At 38.6% G+C, this 25,469-nt stretch overlaps 1 protein-coding gene and 1 pseudogene across 1 annotated transcript in view; one reads left to right on the top strand and one right to left on the bottom strand.

Annotated features, from left to right (window-relative positions):
* Positions 1–515: 515 nt before the first annotated feature.
* The window catches only part of CEP162 (centrosomal protein 162), an 80,331-nt gene continuing 55,377 nt past the window's right edge, over positions 516–25,469 (top strand). The window contains exons 1-9 of the mRNA XM_023759341.1: positions 516–752; positions 1,779–1,890; positions 5,830–5,944; positions 9,284–9,430; positions 9,758–9,941; positions 12,078–12,142; positions 14,580–14,698; positions 18,571–18,601; positions 20,298–20,414. Of these exons, the coding sequence (XP_023615109.1) occupies positions 1,837–1,890; positions 5,830–5,944; positions 9,284–9,430; positions 9,758–9,941; positions 12,078–12,142; positions 14,580–14,698; positions 18,571–18,601; positions 20,298–20,414 (832 nt within the window). The 5' untranslated portion in view covers positions 516–752; positions 1,779–1,836. The remainder of the gene's footprint in view (positions 753–1,778; positions 1,891–5,829; positions 5,945–9,283; positions 9,431–9,757; positions 9,942–12,077; positions 12,143–14,579; positions 14,699–18,570; positions 18,602–20,297; positions 20,415–25,469) is intronic.
* LOC102423605 lies at positions 14,980–15,706 on the bottom strand (annotated as a pseudogene).

Raw genomic sequence — 25,469 nt, 5'->3', positions numbered from 1 at the left:
TTCACTACCATAAATGCTGTCCTCTGAAACTCCAAATTGTTGGTTTGGGGGTTTATTTTTAGAGAAATAGCAAAACAAACAACACACACACACACACACAAACAAATAAATAATTATAGATGCCGCTAGAATGGGGAAAAGGAGGTGTAGCAGGTGGGTGTGTTAGGGTGTACTTTAAATTTCTTGCCCACTAGATGGTGGAACAGAGTCCCTATCCTGACAACAGGATGCTCACAGGTTTGAGTCTCTCTCACAACGCCACACAGGACTTTGCACGTAGAAGAAACCCAATACATTAAATGTTTTCAAAAACTTTCGCTTGTTAAGCAGCGAGCTGAAACGACAAAGGTGGGGAAGGTTAGAAAGAGATGAGAAGCTAAGCAATACAAGGACTAGGGGAGCTAAACTACATTTCCCAGAAGCCCACGGGTTGGACCTACAACACCCATCATGCACGTGTTCCCGCTCTCCTAACCGGTCGGTGCTTCCACGTTTCCGAGGAGCGCAAAGAGAGACGCGGGGTCCCTACGGTGCGGCAGCGACGGCTCTTAACCGCCACAGGATCCTAAGCCGGGGCTATTCCCGCCTTCACTCTGAGGCAAAAAGACGCTAACGGCCGTCCGGTCGGACCCACGAGCCACGTGACGAGCCCGGGTCATGTGACTCCGAGCCAGGCGGCTGACGTCTGTTACCCTGACAACTGCTGGGCCCCCAGCCGACTTCCCGGCAAAGCGCGGAATTCGGAGGCGAAGGTGGGTGAGGCGCGGACACGGCTTCCCCGGGGCCGAGAGTGTCCTCAGAGCTTTCGTTTTGGGTCCCTCCCCACCTCCGCCCGGACTCCAGCTGCAAGTGCGCCTTTGTCTTCCCGCCGCCACCGGAACCCGCGCTTCCTGGAGCCGGGACCCCTGCCGAGTGGGGTCCCTGTGGGTGGGATCCGCTGTGACCAGGAGTTTGAGGCCGAGGTGGTCACCGCACGCACCTTGCAAGGTGGCGAGACGCTAATGAGGGGGAGGAGGTGTTCTTCCGCAGGGGCGGCTGCGAGGCGGTGGCTCTGCGGGCCTCCCCTCTCCCGCCTCCGGGAGAGGAGGCTGCCGTGCAGGGCGCGCCGGGGAGGTGAGTTCCTAGGGTGCGGGGAGAGCTTTATGCTGCAAGGCGCTGCTGCATCGTTTGTGTTGACTTTCCCTCGCGACAAAAGAAACAACTTGATTCTGGTTGATGTGTATATCCCATTAATTTTATTTTAGGTAGATTTTGAGACTTAATCGGCTCCATTTGATTCCATTTGTCTGTATTTGGAAACATCCCCGTGCCTGGAAAGTCTGTTTTGCAAAGCTGTTAATAATGGATCGATAACTAGCTGAGTGATGAGTCAGCCCAAATTGTCCTGTGCTTTGCCAAAAAGAAACGGTATTTTTGGATTTCCTAAATTTTTAATTTTTAAAAGATTCCTTGAGAGTTCCAGGTTTGTTTAAGGGATATTAAATTTTAACACTCGCGCGCACATACACACATGATAGAGTTAGGAAATATTGTGGAGGCCTTGAACAACAGGATGTTAACAATAAAAATGTATTTCTGGACTCTAAGTAAAAGGCAGATTGTGACGGCTGCTTTTCCAAATCAGTTTTATGACTGAATTAGGACTCTCTTGCTCAGCTTACTGGTCCATAAGTGTGCATATATACTAAAATCATAAAATGTCTGAGGTTTAAGTCTGGTTGTTTTCATGATGTGATATAAATTTCCTCAAAAGATGTTTATTATTTCTTGTTATTTAGTGTTCCAATGTTGTAAATACTTTGGAATGTTTATCTTGGCAAGTGAAAATTATTGATTATGGCTCACTATCCCAAAGAACTGGATAAAGAGTTTGAACAGTTCATGAAAGAGGTAAGTGTATATTTTTAAAAGGTGTATTGTAAATTTGTCTCGTAAGAAATTCACCCTTCAGTTTTCTCTTTCACCTCTAAGATCCAGTCCATCATCAAGCTTTGTCTCCAGATTATACCTATTATCCTTCTATTCCCTTCCTTTTCACTACCACTATCCTAGTCCAGGACACCAACAGCTCAGCTGGGCTACTACACCAGTTCCCAAGTACTGTCCCAGCATTCCTTCACCATTCTGCAGCCTGCATGATGTGTTATATAAATCAGACTCTGTTGGCCTTCTGTCATCTATACTAATAAAAGGGTAATATGCTAGACCAGACGTCTTCCAGGCGTCCTTCCAGATGTCCTCCTGGACGAAGCCATGGTGGAGGGGGCCAAGGCAGAGGTGGTTAGGGGCGATCAGGCTGGCAGGGGAGAGCGGTTAGGGGCGATCAGGCAGGCAGGCAGAGGTGAGCTGTTAGGAACCAGCGGTCCTGAATTGTGAGAGGGACGTCCGACTGCCAGACATCCCCCGAGGGATCTGGGATTGGAGAGGGTGCAAGCTGGGCTGAGGGATACTCCCCCCCCCCCTGCACAAATTTCATGCACTGGGCCTCTAGTATAAAAGTCCAAACTCATTCCCAGGGTTTACAGAGCCCTGGATGATTTTACTCATGCCTATTTCACTGACTTTATATCACTCTTACTTATTACCCACTTATGTTACAGTGGCCTTTTCCCCTCTAGACATGTCAAGCTCAACTCATAGTAGGAGCTTTGCACTGGCTGTTCCCTCTGCCAATAATGTTGTTCCCCTATTCTTCACTGGGCTGGCGAAAATCTCATCTTAAATATTACTACCTCAGAAAAGGTTTTTTTCTGTTCATCCAGTAAAAAAGAAACCACCAAGTTACTTAGTATACCATGTATTTATACTATACAAAAGTCTAATAATACTATGCAAGTATTATTTTACTTATATAGGTCTATTTTCTGTTTCCCATCATAAGAATGTTTAATCTATGACAAGTTGTAGCATATGTCAATGTCTCATTCTTTTTTATAGCTTAATAATATTTTATTGTATGGGTTTACCACATGTTTACCCACTTACTAGTTTATAGACATTTGAGTTCTTTCCACTTTTTGGCAATTATGAATAATTATGGTATGAACAGTCATGCACATGTTTTTGAGTGGATGTACGTTTTCATTTCTCTTGTGTATATACCTAGTAGTAGGAATGCTGGGTCATATGGTAACTCTGTTTAACCTTGTGGGGAGCTGCCAGACTGTTTTCTAAGTGGCTGTGCCATTTTCCATTCCCAGCAGCAGTGTATTAGGGTTCCAATTTCTTCATATCCTTGCAGCACTGTTAATTACTTGGGGACCAGCTTTTTTTCTTTTGTTTTTTGTTGTTGTTGTTTTTGTCGTCGTTTTTGTTAATCCTAACCTGAGGATATTTTTCCCATTGATTTTTGGAAAGAGTGGAAAGGAGGGGGAGAGACATAAAGAGAGAAACATTGATGTGGGAGAGAGACACATTGATTGGTTTCCTTCCACATGCACCCCAACGGGCTCTGGGGAATCGAACCTACAACCAAAGTACATGCCCTTGACCGGAATCGAACCTGGGACCCTTCAGTCCATGGGCCAATGCTTTAACCACTGAGTCAAACCAACTAGAGCTTTTGTTTTGTTTTAAATATGTTTTTATTGATTTGAGAGAGAGAGACATCAATTGGGGATCAAGCCTGCAACCCAGGCATGTGCCCTGACCGGAAATCGAACCAGCAACCTTTTGGTGCATGGGCTAAGACTCCAACCAGCTGAGCCATACCAGTCAGGGCTGTTTTGTTTTTAATTATTGTAATCTGGAAAGCAGTGCAATATTGTCAAAAGTGGAAATACCTACTATGTATTAGACAATAGGGTGGGCATTCTGCATTTTTATTTATGTTTTCTGATTTTTGCCACAAGCATTCAAGGTCAATGCTACTATGACTATTTTTAACAGATGAATAAAGTAAAAAGAGGTGTAATATTCCCTAAGCAATAGAGCTAGCATATTTTGAAGTTGAAGTTTCAACTCAGATCTGTCAGGCCCCCAAACCTATATACTCCTTCCACACTCTTATGTGGCCATGGAGTTTAGAAGGAGTAGACTGAGTCTGAGACAGATTCTCAGAATTTGGTAAACAGGAAGATGTAGGGAGGAGAGAGAAATGGGACATTTTGAGGTGATAGTGAAGTTTAGAGACTGAGTGGAAGGTGATGCAACTAAAATTCAGGTGGAATAAATATCTTTTCTTCCCTCCTCTCTTCCTGCCTGGTTGTCAGGGAAGACAATTAGTTGTTTTTGAACGTTTAAAAATTGACAGTCTTACAAATCATTGAGCTAGAGTTGCTTGGTTGGCAGGTGAAATGTGTGTTGTCATATTGGAAGTTCAAAAGGTCACTCTGGTAGCAATGTCCTTGTTGGGAGACTAAACAGTGTAGTAGAAAGTGGAAAAGTTTTAGTCACAGAGATCTCAGTTTGAAACCCAGCTCTGTAACACCAGCAGTAGCCTCTTTAAGCCTCGTTTAACCTCTTTAAACTGTTTCCCTGTCTGTAAATCTCTTCTAGATTACTTCAAGATTGAGATAATTTGAGACCAGATCCTGCCATAGAACAGGTATAGGATCAATGTTGGTTGCTTCTTTGGGAAGAGTGCACAGAATGAGAATAAAAAGAACCAAGAGCAGAGTCCTGGGGAAGTCTAGTGTTAAAGAAACACACATTGCCAAGAGCTATTAAAGTAGGTGGGTGAGGAAGGTTACTGAGCTTTTCCCACCAAACCACCAAGTTTTCCACAGAGCTTGGAGGACATGAATGCTGTGAAGTCAGAGGTAGAGAGTTTCAAGAAGTTTCAGAGTTGGTCACTGGTATCAAGTTCCATGACGTGATCAGGGAAGGGGGCTGACAGTGGTCCTTTGTTGGTGGTATTTAGGAGGTCTTTGGTACGTGGAGGAGAGCTGTTTTGGATGAGAACCAGGTTTTAAGGATTGTTTGGCTTGGGTTAGTGTTGTTGTTTTTTAAATAGAGTAGCCCAGAGTGTTCATTCTTCCAGTCCACAATTGTGCCTGGGGATGCAGTGATGAGCAGGTTTTTCATCTGAAGGAAGGGTGAGAGGAGGGGGAGGAGGGATTAAGATACAGAGATACAATGGGATAACCAAGGAAGTAACAACTTGGAGAGGTGGGAAGTGACCCCTCTGCAGGTTCTCCATAAAGTGGAAGAAACAATTTCTCTTCTGCGAGAGAAAAGCAATGTTTTAACAGGTGAGTTTAGTGATGGAGTGAGTGGGAAGGGGGTGGGTTTTGATTGAAGGTCTTTTATTTTCTCAGTGAGGAGAGAGGCCAAGTTATTGGCTAAGAGTAAGGGGGCTAGGTTGGGGTTAGAGTATGGAGTTTAGGGTTGTAGTAAAATTTGGATCTGAAGAGTTGAAAAGGACAAATAAATATTTGTTAAATCCTATCAATTACTGTGACAAAATGCTAATTTCTCTGGTAAACACCTAAAACTCAGCTCTCCCTGGTCTTAGAATTCTGTGTTCTAGAGTGATGCTAGGTAATTTTGCTCAATCATTATTTATTCTTAGACCGTCTAAAAGAGGATTGTATCTTTCTTTTTTTCCTTTCCTGATTTTCTTGATCAAATTTTCTTTATTTCTTTGTTGTTATTGTTCTCCCTAGTTAGTTTACGTGTTTAATTCTGTGTATGAAATTGGTGTTCAGAGATATGTGCTTGATTTTTAACTTATTTTGGTCATATATGTTTAGAAATATGAATTCACACATTAATGCTGAGAATATTGCTTATGTATGGAATAGTTGAACTGTGAGAGAAGGAAGAAACATTTTAGTGATGAATCTGGAATTCTCAAATTTAAAATTTAGTAGCTTATATCTGATTCAGCTTTCAGATGATTCTTTTGAAAATTCAAACAAAACGCCTAGACAACCTAAAAGAGACGTGAAAAAGAAAGACACACTGCCATGGTGGATAACAGAAGGTGATTTCGAAGATGGTGGTAAATATTGCTGATTTTTCATTTCACATTATTTGACCACAAGGGGTCAGTCAAGACTTTTAATTCTGGATTTTGTTATTGTACTATAAATATATAAAGACAATAATTTGAATTTATTTTCTTCATTTTATTATATACAGTATTATATAATTGAGAGTCTATATTTCTGCATTATTAGGTTATTTTACATTGAGATCATTTTTATTTACTCAAATTAAGATGATGTATAATATCAGTATGTTTATATATAATTATATTTAATGGTAAATTGATTTAAGGTGATTTAATAAAATATCCTGACAACATATTAATGTCATTGCATGGGCAGAATTTAACAAATCTATAGATTTTGGTATCACAGTTTCTTATAACATTAGTAAAATAAATTATCACAGAACTATTCCTCATTGCATTGTTACAAATAGAAAATTACTCTCTGGAGCAGCAGTCGCCAACCTTTCGGACCTCACAGACCACCAGTGGTCCGTGGACCACCGATTGGCGACCGCTGCTCTGGAGTGTTTTCTTCAGTGTACTATGTATGGTGATCGTTGTATCTCTAAGGAACTGAGACTACCGTGAAATACCTATGTTCACACTGCTTGCGGGTCATTAAACAGCATTTTATAAACTGATAAGATTTAGTATCTCTTCTCTAGGGGGAAAATTTACCCATGGCTTTTGTTTTTCCCCCATAAAACAGCCCAGATGCCCTAATGTGATAGTTACAGCTCTACCTAATCTGACTGGAACCCTTCTTTCTAGCCTCATGTGCTCCAGCCATATTCGGTTATTCCTTCTCTGCTGGAAGCATCATTGGCTCCATGCCTGTGTGCGTTAGCTCATGCCTTCTTGCTCTAGAATGCCTTTCCTCTCATCCTTCTTGTCCAGTAAAGTTTGCTATCACCTCTTTTGCAATCCTTCCCTAACTCTTCTAACTCCCTTACCAACACAATTATTTTCTCCTTTGTTTCAGTGTCAAAACACCATAATAGCATTTATGCATTGTGGTAATACTTGTAACCTACTGCTGAGGTTGGCAGCTTTGTGAGGGCAGGAAACACTTCTTTTCCTTGTATCCCCTGACCCTCAATAGTAAATAATGAATGTGTTTAACAAATGAATGTAAGAGTGAATTTGATAGTCATTTATCTGTTCTTAATAATGTAAATAAGGAATTGATTAATTGAAAAATTCAGTGCATTTTTTTTCGTAAATCTCCAAACTATACAACAGTGTTAAAGTTTGCATGTGAAGAATTCTTTTTTAGAATCTTTCCCTCCGTTGTAAAGGATATAATATGATGAAGTGCTATTGGAATTGTTGACAAAGATTTGAGAGTTAATTAGCATTAAAGTCTCTTTTCTAGAAAATAATCAGATGGAATGATGTATAAATTCACTTCAAAGGGAAAAAATAGGTCCTGGACCAACACTCGAATGTAGTCTGACTAAAGGTATTACTAATTTTTAAAAGGATTTATCAATCAGTGGTGGATTTGACTAGTAAAGGATGCAAGGAAGGATACTTAAGAAATAAACTTTGCCCAGCTGGTGTGGCTCAGTGGTTGAGCATTGACTCATGAACCATGAGGTTAAGGTTCAATTCTGGTCAGGGCACATGCCCAGGTTTTGGGCTCAATCCCCAGTAGGGGGCATGCATGAGGCAGCCAGTCAATGTTTCTCATCATTGATGTTTCTAACACTCTCTCCCTCTTCCTTCCTCTTTCTGAAATAAATAAAATCATATTTAATAAATAAACATAAATGGAAACAAACTTTGACATTGTCCTTTTACACACAAGGGAGAGAGTTTCTCCACCCAAGGGCATAACCTGATCCCTGTTCAGTCACAAACTGTAATAGAGTTTATGGTATGTTCTGAGTACCAGGTGACTCTCAGTACTAGGTGATTCCTCTCATCCAGGTATAAGCTTCTGAGGGAGATGGCAGCACCCTCTTGAGGAGAGGAACCCTTTACCTACCCTAGATAGATGCCATTGAACGTCAACATTGAGAACTCCAGCCTTATAATTTTGCTTTCTCTTTGAGTTACCATAAGGACAAAATGTTCTGCCTAGAGCAGCAGTTCTCAACCTGTGGGTCGAGACCCCTTTGGCGGTCGAACGACCCTTTCACAGGGTCGCCTAAGACCATCCTGCATATCAGATATTTACATTACGATTCATAACAGTAGCAACATTACAGTTATGAAGTAGCAACGAAAATAATTTTATGGTTGGGTCACAACATGAGGAACTGTATTTAAAGGGCCAGAAGGTTGAGAACCACTGGCCTAGAGGGTAAAACCGTCTAATCCTCCTGCTGGGTATCCTCTTCATTACCAATAACTCAATTGCACCTTGGTTTCGGTTATAGTAGTCTCTTGTGAGCACGGTTAGCATGGGTCACATCCCTGTGTCAGCATTGGAACTAGGTGAAACCCAGACAGACAGCACCCCAGCACCCCAGCCTTGGCATGCACGTTCTCCTTTGACGTGTCTCTTGAGTGTCTCTTGATTTTCTGCAGCTGTGGAAGTTATTTGAGCTATGGAACCATTAGGCACACCTAAAGCCATAAAATAAATAGATTCTGAACCCTTTCCAAGAGGACACTAATTAGGACATTGCATACAAAATGTGTGACTTCTTAAGGCTTCCTGCAAAGCAAAAGTTATATTTTCCTAATCTTAATACGTATTTCTATCATGTAATATAATCTACTTTCTCTATATATCAGTTTTTTACAACTGATGTGTAGTATTGGGATAAAGAAATTTTGATGTTACATAACTTTTTCATTGTTTTCTATTGCTTTTGGAATAAAGAGAAAATCTCACTCCTGGCCTGTGAGGATGAGAATGGTCTAACCATCAGCTCCTGCTCTGGGCTTATTTCTACCCTGACTGACCTTTACTCTCTAGACCCACCTTCACTGGCTTTTTTGCATCCTCAGATATGGCTGTTCCCTCACATTGTTGACCCTTTGTACCTCTTCCCTCTACCTGGAATTGCCTCCCTTTTCCATTTCAGCTGGTTATTTACTAATCTTCCTTCACATAGGGCAGACACTGTTCTTTAAAATAGCATGGTACACTGTATAAAAGTGCTGTGCTCTTTTCACCCTCATAATGCAAAAATTTAAAATATTCTTAAGATACACTGCAAACAAATATAATTTTTCTTTTGTGAATTTTAGGTTTGATGGATTTTTATTTAATAGATTAGATTTATTTTGTAGCTATTGTCCACAAAATTAGTATAATAGTATGGTGTTGGCATAGTTGTCAAAACAATGTCCTGAATATAAATATCCAGTTATATTAAATCCCATCCCTAGGACGGCTTGGAACAAATGTAAGCTATCTGAAAACAAAGGTGACTTCTCAGCCTATTATGGAAATAGAAGAGGAGTCTGCTGAGAGGATTCAGTTTCTCAAGAGCAGTGGGACCTCTATCCTAAGTATTGACAGCTTAGAAACAAATGGTAAGAAATGTGAGACATATGAGTTGATAGGCTAGTTACTATGCTTATAATCAGAATTTTTACAAAAATTACAATCTTGAAGCACTTAGATTTAATATTTTTCTAAAAAGTTTACAATTACACTTATAGAGAATCCTATAATCTTGCTTATTGATTATGAATATACATCTATGCTTATTGATTATGAATATACTATATTGGGTGAAAGATTAAGTAAAGTATGTTTTATATTTTTTAAAATTTTACTATATAATGTTAAATGCATCACTAAAATTAATTTTATCAAAATTCTGTATGTTAATAAAATGTATTTGTGCCTTCATTTAGAAAGAGTAGTTTCTGAGCTCAATCATAGTGTTCTCGGATTGGGATTGGACACATTCGAAGAAAAAGAAGAAAAAGAGCAATTTTTTGCCAGACTTGAGAAAGGGTTAACATCTTCCATTGATTATTCAAGATTAAATAAGGAATTGGATTCTAATGAGTCCACACAATTTAAAGCTTTACATAGGTAATGTAACTATATTATAAACTAATCGTTAAATGATTTTTGTGTGTGTGTTTTTCTAAATTTTTGGAAGACTGGTATATACTTGGACTAAAATGGGTAAGTATTATAACAGGCAAAAGTAGAATCTTATTTTTAACTCTATTCTCTGTTTATTATGTTGGTCAGAGTTTTTCTTTTATGTGAACAGAATACATTGATTTGTATTCGAGAGCCCACTCTCCCTCCAGATATCTGAATGTCATGCCTGAGATATTACTGAGACTAACAGCCATTGCCAGAAAGACCTTACTAGGAAGGTAACTTACCAAGTGATTTTCCACAGATAAGGTAAATAACTGAGTTCAGGTAGCTGTTAGATACTCAGATGGGAAAGGAACAGAAACAGGTTGGGGAACCAGGGTTTGTGTCCTACCTTTGTGTATATTTGACCCTAATGATTATTTGAACACCTCATTTATTCTGGAAATCCTGCTAGTTGACTGAGCTGGTCCTCTGTAAGTAAGGTAGACTTTTGACATTTTCAAGATCTTTGTGAAACCTGAATCTTTCATTTCCTCAGTTTTATATATCATTTAATATTTTAATTTTAAGTGAAAGTCAGATTACAATTCTAAGGTTTTGAAGAACACCAAACTATAATTATTAGTGCCTGCTTTCCTCACGAAGCTTAGTTTCTTACAGATGGTGGACAAAGCAGTGATTACCATGGACTGTGTGGGCTCTGAGATCGTTACCCTACTTGGACGTTAACAAGTTAGCCTGCCAGTTTTATGAATGCTGACAAGATTCCTGGGTCAGAAACAAAGGGCTTTATTTCTCAAAAATAAAGGCTTTATTTCAACAAAATCAGTTCAGTACCTGAGTGCCAAATTCATTTGCCTCAGTTCCCTATGCCCCGCACGGCCCACATGGCGACACAAAGGGTCCATGATGGCTGTCGGCACACGTGGTGGGTTGCTTTACAGGAGAGGACCTGTCACTGAGCATAGAGAATCTACTGCTTTATAGTAAAGTGGAAACAAGCCTTCTCTTTGGGCAGAAACATTGCTTCATCTCTCAAGGTTGCTCACGGCCAACACGACCCTGAGAAATGACTAGGAAAGGAGGGTCCATGTCTTGCATTCTTGGCATACCCATCAGGAACATGCAGACCCATGGTGATTGCCTTTCCCAAGTGACAACATAGATTAAGCCTGTATAGGTTTATTAGTCACAGGATTTTGCCCCTTTGCAATATTTAACTTTTTTCTGATTTCTTAACAAAATTCTTAACTACTGATATTTTTGCTCTAAAACAGACTAGTCAGAGTGCAGCACAGTATTGAAATGCAAAATTATTTTCCGCTATTACTAATATCTCTAATAATAAAAGAGTTAAATGCTATTTAGACTAGATGTCCTTCCAGACAAAGCCACAGTGGGTGGGGCCACCGTGGTAGAGGCCCTTGCAGAGTTTTGTGCATTGGGCCTCTAGTAGTTTTACAATTTTTTGGACCTTTTAATCTCACTGGCAACAGGATTGATGGACTGAAAAAGGTGGAACTGATTCCTGGGTTTGAAAGAAAGCATATCTGAACTAATATATCCAGTGCAATTCAGACTTGCTCCAGCTTCTCTGTTACCTTGCTGAGTTTTTCTTGCAAGCATGTCAAACTCGTGGCCGGCGGGTTTAAATGAGGCATGAGGCCCACTGGCCATGGGTTTGACTGGCCATGAGCTTGGTAAGACTCCTGGTTCCAGCTCCTATTTCAGGAGTAAGTTGCTTGTTAGCATGTAAATGACTATGATATTTTTTTCCTGGCCTCCTTGTAGACTTCAGTGGTTCTCATAACTTGTCAAGTCCTAATCTTTAGTGTAAAAAGGACATCTGGATCCTGAGACATGTAAATGCACAAATTTATGTATAGAGTTAAAAATTATGGCATGTTTTCCTTTGTATTATTTTGTCAGCTACAATTAAGCTGTAAGGAAATGTTATTTTCAAAATGTTTTGCTTATAGCTCCCAAGTTTTTTGCTTTTGATAGAACTTGAGAAGAAATACATAATATTAGATGTTTTTAAAAATATACACGAAGGATTTCATGGAAATGTATTATTAACATGTAATACTAAATTAAATAAATATTTTTTTCTAGTAATCAAGCTAATATAGAACTAACCGAAGATAAACATGAGAATGAGTCAAAATTTGAACTGGCAGGTAATTTCATTGGTTTTAAAATTTACAGTATTTGAAAAGATAATATAGCTTTTAATAAAGATATTGCTAAGAAAAAAATAACTAAAGGGAAATCATATTGTCTTGGAAAGAGCTTCGAACAGGTAGAGCGAATTGCTTGTGTTGTAACCTGAGCCACCGGGAAGTTGTTAAAAGTCCACCGCTGCCTTATTTGTTGGGAGTGGGCTGTGGACCAGTTGGGAAGACAGAAAAAAGGAGTTTTGTGCTAGGAGCAGGGAACCTGTGGAGCCAAGACAAATACCTTTAAAACTTGATTGTGGCAGTACATCTTTTTCCATCTATTGACTTTTAATGTATCTGTGTTTTAAAGTGATTTTCTTATAGATACCATATAGCTGGGTTTTGCTTTTTTTATCCAATTTGACAATCTCTGACTTTTAATTCAAGTGTCTTTACACTTTATAAAAATATATTTCTTGGATTGATTACGGTATTGCTGTTTGTTTTTGTATCTTTCCATCTTTTTGTTTATTTGGGGTTTTTTTTGTCTTGCATTTTGTTGGATTGAGTATTTATAGTATTCCATTAGCCCTTCTTTTGGCTGGTTATACCTCTTTGCTGTATTTTTTGTGTTAATTGCCCTAAGATTCACAATATGCAGCTTTATCTTATTAGAGTCTACTTTCAAACAATATTTTACAATTGCTGACAGTTCTGTAGCTGATAGTAGTAGAACTAGGTAGTGAGTCCAAGACTACTGGCTCCTGGTTGCGCTCTTAAGTGTTATATTACTTGCACTGTTTCTTATACTACCTGTTTGTAATCCCATAAACACTACATTCCCTTCCATTGATTGGAAGTAGTTCCCAAATCCCAAGTAGTTGTCTAAGTTCATTGTCATAACCTCCCATGTCTCCCCCCTCCTTGTACATCATCTCTTTTTAAACAAATTTAATCTCTTAGGTTACTTAAAATTTAGTGCTTCCTACCTAGAATATTAGAATCTTCATCATTTTCATATTGGTCCTAGAACCTAGAACAATGTCTAATACAAAGTAATTTCTCAATAACTGTGAATTTAATTGTGTCTACTGATATTTAAAAATCTCACTGTTTTTTTCTCAAATGGTGGAGAAACAAAGGTGAGCTTCTCAACTTCCAGATATAGATGCTAACCAGGTAACCTAGCTTATCTGTCTAGGTTATAATACCATGCTGTTCCAACCTCCTCTTCCTTATGAACTAAAGTGGAAATGTTTCTGTAGGCAGATCTCAGTGGAAGCATCTCTGTTTAATTTCCAAGCCCTCCCAAGTTTATTCCCACACTTCTATTTATAGCTACATTTAAGTTGTCTCCTCCTTTCTAAAAGAAGACTGAAGGACAGTCTTTCCAAAAGCAGATTCTAGTACCTCATGCAGTCTTTCTCCCATCAGGCCACCCTGTTTCTGAATGTGATCTATCTTTTGAACTATAAGTAAGATTGCATTTTCTTCTAGAATGGTTGATTCCACCCTGTAAAGGTTATTACGCTTTACAGCCTGTAGGTCTCAGTCAATTCTTCATAAGAGCTATAAACAAGTTACAAATTGTTGAATAGATCCTGGCCAAATCATCCCTGCCTTGTCTTCTCAATAAATAGTCTGATGGATTCATGTTAACATGGACACACCCTTCCCATCTGCTGCAAAGTCATTGAGATATAATTTGGGCCTTTAGCTGAGAAGTGCCCAGTCTTGGGAAACAGTGAAGGTCATATAGGCCAATATTTCCTCAGGGAAGTATCAGAGATAGACCTCTCATGAGTAGCATTTAAAGCTTATAGTAGAGATACCTACAGATACCAAAAAAATCAATCAACTTAAAAAATGAGTAGCCCTAGCCTGTGTGGCTTAGTTGGTTGCACATAGTCCCATGCACCAACCCAAGCAGGGCACATGCCTGGGTTGTGGGTTCGATCCCTGGTAGGGGGCACATAGTTGCCAGCTGATCGATGTTTCTCACATCGATGTTTCTCTCTCTCCCCCTTCCTCTCTCGAAAATCAATTTAAAAGACATTTTTTTTTAAAAAGCAAAGGCCATCCTTTTATGAGTCAACATTTTACAAAAGTGCTGGCTTTTATAAGTAAGCAATTTGAGATTTTTGTCTTTAAAAAACAAATATTAAAATTTGTTTTAAAGATGATATAAAATCTTTTGGGTAGCTCTAGATATTTTTAGTCAGTTAACACTATCAAAGATTAAAAATAAAAGTACTTGAAAGGACAAAAAATGGAATAAAATTAAGACAGTCTTAAGAATTGAATTATTAAATCTTTGCAAAAAAATCTGTTAATTTATATTTATGTTAATATTTCAATAAATTATTCTTATTTGGAATTCTTCCTTTTGAAATCAGTCATTTCCTAGAAATTGATTTTTTTATGTGATCCTTATATTTTTAAAAATTATTTTCTTCAGAAAATTACAGTGATGATTTTGAAGATGAGGAGGATATTGATGGACCTTTGACTACTAAAGATGAAGAGACAAATTCCAAAGAAAATTCCAAATCAGAAAAAATAAATGTGCCCAAACAGGTACATATCAATTATCTATTTGACAATTTTGAAACTTCTTTTATCACTTTAGCTGTTATTATTTGGAGAGTTCGAAATATGGAGTTCTTTATAGTCTTTTTTTGTTTGTTTGTTGTTTGTTTTTTTGTTGTTACATGATTCTACCAGTTAAATCTTTAATAAAATTCCATCAAAGATTATGTCATATTATATGCCATGATTAGCTTTCTACAAACAACTTTGCTTTCTGTGTACAAATCAGTGTCAATGAAATAAAAAATAAAACTATACTAGGCAGAGAACTTTATTAACCTGTTTCAAACTTTATTCCCAAGCTTCTTCAGCTTAATTAGCTGCAAAGAATGATTTATGTATAAGCAAAAACTGAAAAGACCTGCTATGTCCAGGGGCGTTGGGCTAAAAAATATTAGAGATCTAGATTTTATCAGATCCATAAACAAAATTTGAAAAAGCAGTCATAATATAAAATACCAGCTCCCAGAAACTTCAAGTTTATCTTCTTCAGAAGTTGACTCAGTTCAGTTTGCTTCATTCTTGGAAGCCTCATCGAACTTCTCCACAAGATCTGGAACTTCATCATCCTCATCCTCTCCAGTAGCAATGGCGCGTTTCCATCCACAGATTGTTTGGGCAGAGCTTCAGCCAGTCTCCTTAAACTGGTCAGACTGCCTGCACCAAGCTGGTTTGAGATGCTAATAGCATTTCTGTCAGCTGCTTTGTCTCAGCATGGCCTGTAATGGTGAAAGTGTTCGCTGCCAGAGATGCCTGAACTTTAGGGTTGTTAAAGTGGATCACTGTTCCTTAGTTCGTAAACATATTTACCTCTTCAATACCAGAGATACTGTTTACCCCTAACTTCTTTAAGGAGAACTGAAGTTTTTTATCATCTGCTGTATCTGTTCTGTGAACCACCTTCTTTCTACAAGCAGTTCCTTTCCCACCAATGCGCACTTGTGCCTGCAGTTTGGCGAGTTTCTCTTGGTTCATGATAGTTTCTTTCATCTTGTTGGAGAGGTGGGGGACTAGGGCTGATGCTCAGGGGTTTTAGGGCAGACCAGCTGAGAAGAAGCACACACACACGGGGATGCAAGATCAGTTCTTTATAGTCTTGCTTATTGTTGTAAAGTTATAGGTCTCTTAACATACAGACATTTCCTTAACTCAGGATGTCAGTGTGGTGTAAATCTTAATGAAATATCATGGCAGTTGGTAATATTCTTAAGGATATCTTTTGGCAAGTAATTTCCTTAACTTAAGCTTTAGAAGTTGAAAACTTAATTAAAATCTCAAGTCTAATTTTAAGCAGACATAATAAATTACACTTTTCTTTGGTAGGTCTTGTCCTTGTGAATACAATAAATACCCCCCTCCTTAGGATTTATGCTAGTAGTAACATTAGTGTCTGAGATCATAGATTATTCTCTTCACATTCAACATTGCTGTACTGTCTCATTTTTCAGTTCTTAACCTAGTTAAGGGCACTACAGCATATTGCCTATCTGATATAACATACTTGAACTATCTAATAGTAACCGGTAGGACAATTATTATTATGTTGGTCTTGATCTGAACACAGTCTCTTTTGGGACTACGTGTTAGGACTATATGTTTAGAACATGTGTGAAGCCATAAACTATCTAAAGAGAAGTAAGGAACACTTTGGGGTGTTAATAAATATTATTTTCTTAAGAAAATTATCTTACTCTAACCTAGTAATTTGCCTTTGGGTGTCTGTATCATGTAGCTTGGGTGGAAAAACCCAGGTGACCTTAGAAATACCCCCAAATTAAAGAATTCTGATGAGTATCCTTAGAAATGTAATGGGGTTTATACTTGGAATATGGCAATTATAATATTTTATGAAAAATAAATAGATCAGTAGAAGGCACAGTGGTGTGCTATATTAAGGAAGGGTAGCCTGCATTAAAATGTGTTAACCTAAATGTGGAAACCTAGGAGAGAGTTGTCTGGGTAAGGATCAAAATAGGAAGGAGCCCTAACTGGTTTGGCTCAGTGGATAGAGTGTCAGCCTGCGGACTCAAGGGTCCCAGGTTCAATTCCGGTCAGGGACATGTACCTTGGTTGCGGGCACATACCCAGTGGGGAGTGTGCTGGAGGCAGCTGATCGATGTTTCTCTCTCATTGATGTTTCAAACTCTCTGTCCCTTTCCCTTCCTCTCTGTAAAAAATCAATAAAATATATTTTTAAAAAATAGGAAGATAATAAAGCTCTGTTATAACAAGACTAGAGGCCCGGTGCATGAATTCATACACTGGTGGAGTCTGGCCAGCCCGCCCTGATGGGGGCCGATTGGGGCGGGCCGGTGGGGGGGAGAGGCTGTGAGCGGTTGTCTGGCTGGCCCCGTCCACAATGGGGTGGGGGGTTGATCGGGGGCGGAGCAGGCCAGGGGGAGGGGCCGTGGGAGGTTAGGGGGGCCCATAGGGCCCCAATGGGGCTGGTTGGCTGCTGCAGTGCCCATCATAGTGACTGGTTGTTCTGGTCGTTCCATCATTCTGGTTGCTTGGCTTTTATCTATACTAATAAAAGCGTAATATGCTAATAAGACCAGATGTCCTTCTGGACAACCTTCTGGATGAAGCCGGGGCTGTGAGGGAAGCCCCGGTCCTGGGTGCCTGTCGGTTGCCAGAGGAAAGCCTGGGTCCTGGGTGTCTGCTGGTGGCTGGAAGGAAGCCCGGGTGTCGGCAGCTAGAGGGAAGCCGGTGCCGGCAGCCCGGAGGAAGGACGGCTTACTCTTGCATGAATTTCATGCATCAGGCCTCTAGTATATATAGATAATCCTACATACTGCCTATCCGAGTGAAGAATATAGGTGACACTAATTAGAAAACTTATTCTAAGGGAACCTATAATATTGATGAATATCAATTATGTTACCATTTGGTGGCCTACCTTTTTGAAAATTTTCTCTCAAAATGTAGATGAAACCATGAGTACAAGTTATATTTAATAATTAATTCTTAACATTCTTAACAATAATGGGGAAATGCTGATGTTATAATAGAAAGAATCTTATATGAGGTATTCATGTTATCCTGGAGTTAAAAAAAGAATTTCTGAGCAAAGTGGATGAGCAGAGGGCATCTGGATACTTTAAACAAGGCTTTTATAAATTAACTAGAGGCCCAGTGCACAAAAATTTGTACACTGGCGGGGGAGGGGTGTGGGGAGGTGACCCTCAGCCCCACTTGTGCCCTCTCACAGTCTGGGACCCCTTGGGAGATAACCACCTGCTGGCTTAGGCCCGCTCCCCGGGTGGCAGATGGCAGGCCCCATCCCTCAGGTCGGGTCGCACAGGGGACGCCCGGGCAGCCGGCCGATCGCTGCTGCCCCGCCTGGCCGCCCCGGGTCGGGTCACACACAGACGCCCACCTCCCCGGGTCGCAGATAGCAGGCCCGGATGGTGGCAGGGCAGGCGGGATGGCGCTGTCCCGCCCAAATGCCCCGGGTCGCAAATAGCAGGCCCAGATGGCGGTGGGGCAGGTGGGATGGCGCTGTCCCGCCCTGCCTGCAGTATGCAAATTAGCCGCCATCTTTGTTGGCGGTTAATTTGAATATTGCACTGATTAGCCGATGGGAGGCGTAGCGAAGGTACGGTCAATTACCATGTTTGTCTGTTATTAGATAGGATTACTGGTAATTGCCAAGATACTGAAGAAACTTCTGTAAGTTCTCTCATAGCTACACTCTCTAGAATTATCATTTGATTGAGGGTGATAAACCTAGAAAGAACATTTCCTGATATTTTCATAATGGAGTAGAGCGCTGGCTTTCATATTTTGTTACTATTTCCATTATCATTTTACATAATGCTGGTTTTAAATGATACAATTCTTTTCTACCTTTAATTTAGGAAGAAGAGAAAACTGGCATGCTGGCCAATGGTAAATATTGTGTATACTTACGTTTTAGTTGGCAAAAAATTGTTCAGCATTTCATCTAAATAATTCTGAACAAACCACTATTTGTACTTGTTTTTTAATATCTCCAATGAATTAACGTTCACAGATTGTCTCAATAATATGTCTCTTCTGCCTATCTTGAATCCTTGTTATATTTAAGAAAATTTCTTTTTTATAGAAGCCCAGGACTGTATAGCTTCATTGCTATATTCTACCAAATGTTCAAAGAATCAATACCAATTTTTAAAAAATCTTTCAAAGAACAGAAAGGAATACTTTGAAATTCATTTTATGACACCGAGATCACGTTGATACCAAAATCAGAGAAACATCATGAAAAGAAAATATTTCCGTTTAAAATAACATTCAAAAGAATAAAACACTTAAGAATAAATTTAACCAAGGAAGTAATAAATATGTACACTGAAAACTACAAAATATCGAAGAAATTGAAGCAGACACAGTAAATGGAAATTTATTACATGTACATGATTAGAAGACTTAGTATTGTTTTAATGTCCACACTACCCAAAGTGAACTACAAATAGAGTACAGTCCCTATCAAAATTCCAATGATATTTTTCAAAAACAATCTTAAAATTCATTTGGGACCACAAAAAATCCAAATAGCCAACTCAGTCTTGCGAAAGAACAAAAGTGGAGGAATCACATTTCCTTCTATTTAACATTTAAAACTGTTAAAGAGCTGTAGTAATCAGAACAGTATGCTATTAGTATTAAAAACACACATAAGTCATTCGAACAGGATAGAGTGTCCAGAAATAGACCTATGTATAAATGGTCAATTTTTGACCAAGAAGACACAGGAAAGAATAGTCGCTCCAATAAATGGCATTTGGAAAACAGCCACATACAGAAGATAAAACTGGACCCCTATCCACAACATGTACAAAAATCAATTTGAAATGGATTAAATACTTAAATAATATATATATTTTTTATATTTAGCCTTGAAAAAAAAGTAAATTCTGCCATTTGAATAACATGGATGAACATGGAGGACATTTAGTTAAGTGAAGTAAGGCAGACACAGAAACACAAATACTACATGATCTCATATGTGGAATCTAAAAATGCCAAAATCATAGGGAGGATAGAATAATGGTTACCAGGCGCTGGAAGAGCAGGATATAGGAAGATGTTGGATAAGGGGTGCAAACTTTTAGGTAATGCAAGATAAAAAGTTCAGGAGATTAGTGTGTAACTGTAGTTAACAGTAGTGTATTATGTACTTGAAATTTGCTAAGAGGGGAGATCTCAAGTGTTCTCACCACATATAACAGCTAAATAACTACGCAAGGTGGTGGATGTTAATTTGCTTCCTTGTAAATATTTCATAAAGTATAAATATATCACATTGTCAAGTGTCAGATATACCTCAACAAAGTTGGGGTATTTTATTTTTCTCAGGCCCTTTACCTTCCACATATAAATGTACATTAGGCCTGTATGTAAGCATAGGTATGTATGTTAATGTAAACTTACTATTATACATAAGGAGAAAACCATGCTTGCTTATAATAGATACATGATTATATATTCTTTATGTGTAAATATCTTTGTTTTTATATGGATTGCCTATGATTAAAATACTTCCTTAAAGGGACCATACAAATTTCTCTATATTCCTAATAACTTTTTTTGTATATTGTTCCAGTGGTGCTGCTTGATTCATTCGATTCTGTTGCAGAGGTCAACCTTGATGAACAAGATAAAGCAACTACTATGCCAAAGGTTCTGCCTGAAATAACTGACAATGAAATGATAGGAACAGGTAAAAATGTTTGAAAACTCAGTATTTTCTAAATGTGTAATATTTTATGACTAATTGACTTCATTTATACATAATACATAATAACTATATAATAACTGTCTATATATATAAAAGCCTAAGTGACCATTACGACCAAATGACCAGAACAACCAGTCGACCAGTCGCTATAACGTGCACGACCACCAGGGGACAGACGCTCAATGCAGGAGCTGCCCCCTGGTGGTCAGTGCACTCCCACAGCCAACCTTCCGTGGCCCCTCATCCCCCAGACGGACAACTTCCCAGGGTCTGTCTCCCTCTCCCCTGGCTGGCTGGCCCGCTGATAGGCCTCTATCGCCAGCCAGGCCAAGGGACCCCTACCCGTGCATGAATTCATGCACCAGGCCTCTAGTATTGACAATAAGATTTTAAATCTCATATTTTCTACCATATTAAACAACTTCAGTAATCTGAACTTGCTAATGGTGACACCTAATGCTAGTCAGCCAAATAAAATATGTTTTTAAGTAAATGCTTATTAATAAGTGAGTGCTGTTGATACAATGTGTAGCACAGTGGGTAAATACTAACTTTTTTGTCCCTGTCCAGAGTATTCAGTTAAATTTGCCATGTATAGGAGAAATAAAACTTCAGTGTTATTGTGTTTTTCTATAGTTCCCTTTGTGTAGGAAAAAGCTGGATCACATCCCAAAATTTGAGATGCCTAGGACCATCTAGACTTTACTTAAGTTTGGAAAGATCTTTAGGACATTGTCTTTGTAAACTTGTTTAAAGCAGTGGAATCCTATCTCCAAATGAAATCTTATGTATACTCTATGTAGATAAAAATGGTATTTTGTCAGCATAAACATAAATGTTTACATTTATAACATTTACAAGTAAAGATAAAACAAAATGGTCCTTTGAAACTTTTGAAATCATAAGTTTGTAGATATTTGTTATATTTTCATATCACCATCAGACTTAATATGTTAGTATATTTTGTTTTTGTTGTATAATGCAAAAATATTCTTGACTTACTATATAAATAGTTACAAATGGGAACTTTTTAATCAGCTTGCTTTTCAAGACTCAGTTGACCAGTATGGTCAAGTAAACCAATCTAAACACTTGGAAAACAAGAGCAATAGAATTGATAAATCACTAACCAACTCCAAATATCTACTTGAATTTTATTTTTAATTCTTTTCTTCCTTAATAGAAATATAGTATATCTATAAGAATGTATAATATACCTACTAGTATAACATCCTATATAATAAAAGCCTAATATGCTAAGTGTCCTGTTGACCAGTTGGCCATTCAACCAATCAAAGCATAATATGCTAATGATATGCTAAGGCTGCTCAATCACTCGCTATGACGTGCACTGACCACCAGGGGGCAGACATTCTGACCAGTAGGTTAGCTTGCTGCTGGGGTCTGCCCAACTGGGACTGAGCGAGATGGGCCAGACATGCCGTGGAGCCCTCCCACGGTCCCTCCCTGGCTGGCCAACCACCCGCGTCCCTCCCCGGCCCCAGTCATGCATCAGTGGGGTCCTGTGGCCTGGCCTGCATTCCCTCGCAATCCGGCACCCCTCGGGGGAATGTTGAAGAGCCAGTTTTGGCCCGATCCCGCAGGGCAGGCTGAGGGACCCCACTGGTGCACGAATTCGTGCACTGGGCCTCTAGTGTGTCATAATAGTGCAACTTCATGAATTTTCAAATACTGAAACACCCATGTAATCAGCAACCAGATCACGACCCAAACTACAAAGTCTACTCAGACTTCTTTTTTCTAGTCACTGCCATCTAAGAGTCACCACTATTTTGACTTGTTTCACCCATTTCCATTTTAAAATATATAAAAGTCAAAAGCTACAACAGAATTTTCCCATCAAGACAAGTTACTCATTTACTTGTTATTACCTGAGTATTCTGCTATGACGAAAGCATGTTCCTCAGTCTTACTGCTGTTTATTTAAGTTCATTTCACTTATGTGCTGTGATAGTAGATCCACTTGCAGAGTTTTCAGTAAGCAGACATGAATTCTTTTAAAAGACCAGTGTAGAGCTATAGTTTTTCTAATCAGTGATACATTATAGGGCAGTGACGGAGAAACTTTTGAGCTCGGCATGTCAGCATTTTGAAAAACCCTAACTTAACTCTGGTGCCGTGTCACATATAGAAATTTTTTGATTTTTGCAACCATAGTAAAACAAAGATTTATATTTTTGATATTTATTTTATATATTTAAATGCCATTTAACAAAGAAAAATCAACCAAAACAATGAGTTCTTGTGTCAGAGGTGTCATAGGTTCGCCATCACTGTTATAGGGTCATGTATGTACAGTATGGCCAGAGAAACTTGGTTCTAAGATATGCATGAAAACAAAGCAAGAGGCAAAGTTCTGACTCTGATGGTCTTCACAGTACTACAGTTACATAAGTGGCACATTTGAATGTTTAGATTAGCTTCCTGTACAATTTTTAAGTTTTAAAGCACATTTAAAAATGAAATTTCAACCAAACATCTGTGGAACACATGATTTTCCCTGAAATACCATGATTTTATAAAATACAATATGAAAACCACTGCTGTAGGTTATTAAAAACCTCAAAAATAAAAAAATGTATTGCTAAAAGTAAAAATTCTTTTGAGATGATCCAAGCAGTTATATAAAGCTGTAGTTTTTTGGTATTATTTCTTTTTTTAAAATATATTTTATTGATATTTTACAGTAAGGAAGGGAGAGGGATAGAGAGTTAGAAACATCGATGAGAGAGAAATATCGATCAGCTGCCTCCTGCACACCCCCTACGGGGGATGTGCCTGCAACCAAGGTACATGCCCTTGACCGGAATCAAACCTGGGACCCTTCAGTCCGCAGGCCGATGCTCTATCCACTGAGCCAAACCGGTTAGGGCTTTGGTATTATTTCTTAAGTATTCTAGTCTCTGAAATATTTTGATGAGTCAGTTTCTGGAATATAGTAGAGTATGACTTTATTGTCATGTACACTTTGATTCTTATTCTCATCCTTGCCAATTATCTCCTGGTTGACACTGGACAATTAATGCTCCTAAGCCTGTTTTTCTTTAAAATTAGGCCTTGTGATGGTCAGTTGTAATAACGTATGTTGCATAGTACATTGTTAAGATTCAACAAGCAATAGCAACTCTGTGGTTGTTGTTATTATAATTTATATCAACTGTTGGTTAATAGTACAAGTTATAATAAAGAACCTGAAAGCATTATAGTATAAATCTGATTAGCTGTGAGCTATTGAATTTACCTGGTACTTCAGAAATACACTTGAAATCTTCAAATCAGTATCTGAACTTGGGTTAAGAACTGAAAAGATCAGTGGAGTTTCTGTTTTTGTTTGTTTTTACCATGATTCTTCTAGGATTAAGCAGGCTCAGATTAGGTGCAGCATTGTCAAAGATCATCTATTTAAAATAACATTGATGTAATTCTTGTGCTTTATTGAAAAAAATGTTGATATCTATAAAAATGAGTTTTTCCTAACACCAGGCCAGATCTAGCCTTCCATTTGTTTTTTTTTTGTTTTCATTTGTCCCTCAGACAGTACCGTTTTGTGCTATGGCTGCATGACCAGAGCAGTCACAAGGTGACAGTATTGCTCCACAACCTGACACTTGCCTCTGTAACTCAGTGTTTAACCTGTCTCAACTTTCTTAAGTGGAAAAATACAAGCTTTTTATATAAAAATATATAATAGTAATAATATTTAAAATAAGCGACATAGAATACTCTCTTTTTAATGTAAAAGGCAGACTGGTCAGGCCTTTTCTCATAAAGGGCATGAAAAAAGTTAACTTGTATGACTCTGAGATATTTTAATATCACTTGGGTAAAGTTAGGAGAAAAGTATCCCTCCCTGCTCTGTTTCCTGAGCAGCACCTAATACCTCTCTATCCTCTACTTTTAATTTGTAACTTTTAGGTCATTTGTTTTTCTGCACGTTTGCTCTACTGTTGCTTTAAAACTTGAACTTCTTTCTGACACCTCACACCTGATAAATTAGATATGAGCATTCAGTACTGCCGTGCTACTTACCATTGGGGTCATTTCTTTTACATATATCAGCAGATACTTAAGTACTCAGGGTATTTTTGTAGAGGAGAAAAGAAACACCTGTGCCTTTTTTCCTTTCTTCATAAAGATTAATTTTCTCCTTCAGTCATGCTACTCAGTGTGACAGATGGTTAGGGGAAGAGTTAGGTTTACTTAACAGGCAAGATCTTTTTCCTCAAGTCCTATTTAAAAATCTCTGCCACTTGCCACTTAACTGTTCACAATTCTACTCTAAGTATATCTCCTTTTTGTTTTTAATTTTTTAAAATATATTTTTATTGATTTCAGAGATGAAGGGTGAGGGAGAGAGAGAGAGAGAAATATCAGTGATGAGAGAGAATCATTGACCGGCTGCCTCCTGCACATCCCCTACTGAGGATCAAGCCTGCAACCCAGGCATGTGCCCTAGACTGGAATCGAACCCAGGACTCTTTAATTCGCAGGTGAATGCTCTATCCACTGAGCCAAGTCAGCTAGGGCTGTTTTTAATTTCTTAAAGCAAATCTATTATTTATTGGGGGCATGCTTCATTCAAATAGCAGTTGTGACCTGAAGCATTAGAAAGATACCCCACTGTAAGGCATTCTTACAGTCTTTTGTGTGGCATTTGGATGCCTCTTACATTTAAAGTTAAAAATAGCCCCTTAGAGTTGTATACTATGCAAATTACAGTTTATATAGAGGAAGATGAGGTTGCATATACCGGTTTATTTTTAAGCACTAATTAATCAATCATGGGTATCAAAAGAAAAGGAGATGGGTCATCCCATGTCTCTCCTCTTTTTCCACTTTTCTATGACTCTTATTCTTTTCTCTAATTTTTAAAATTCCACTGTTAATATAATGAAAGTTACAAAATGAGTAAGAAAATACTCATAGAAATTTTAGACCATTGTTCTCATTAGGTTCCTGGAATTCTTTTTTTCAGAATTTATTTATCAGTTGGGGGAAGGAGGAGAATGGTAACAG

The sequence above is a fragment of the Myotis lucifugus genome, unplaced genomic scaffold (genome assembly GCF_000147115.1).
Source record: "Myotis lucifugus unplaced genomic scaffold, Myoluc2.0 scaffold_152, whole genome shotgun sequence".
Lineage (NCBI taxonomy): Eukaryota > Metazoa > Chordata > Mammalia > Chiroptera > Vespertilionidae > Myotis > Myotis lucifugus.
This window is presented reverse-complemented; position numbering and strand designations above follow the sequence as displayed.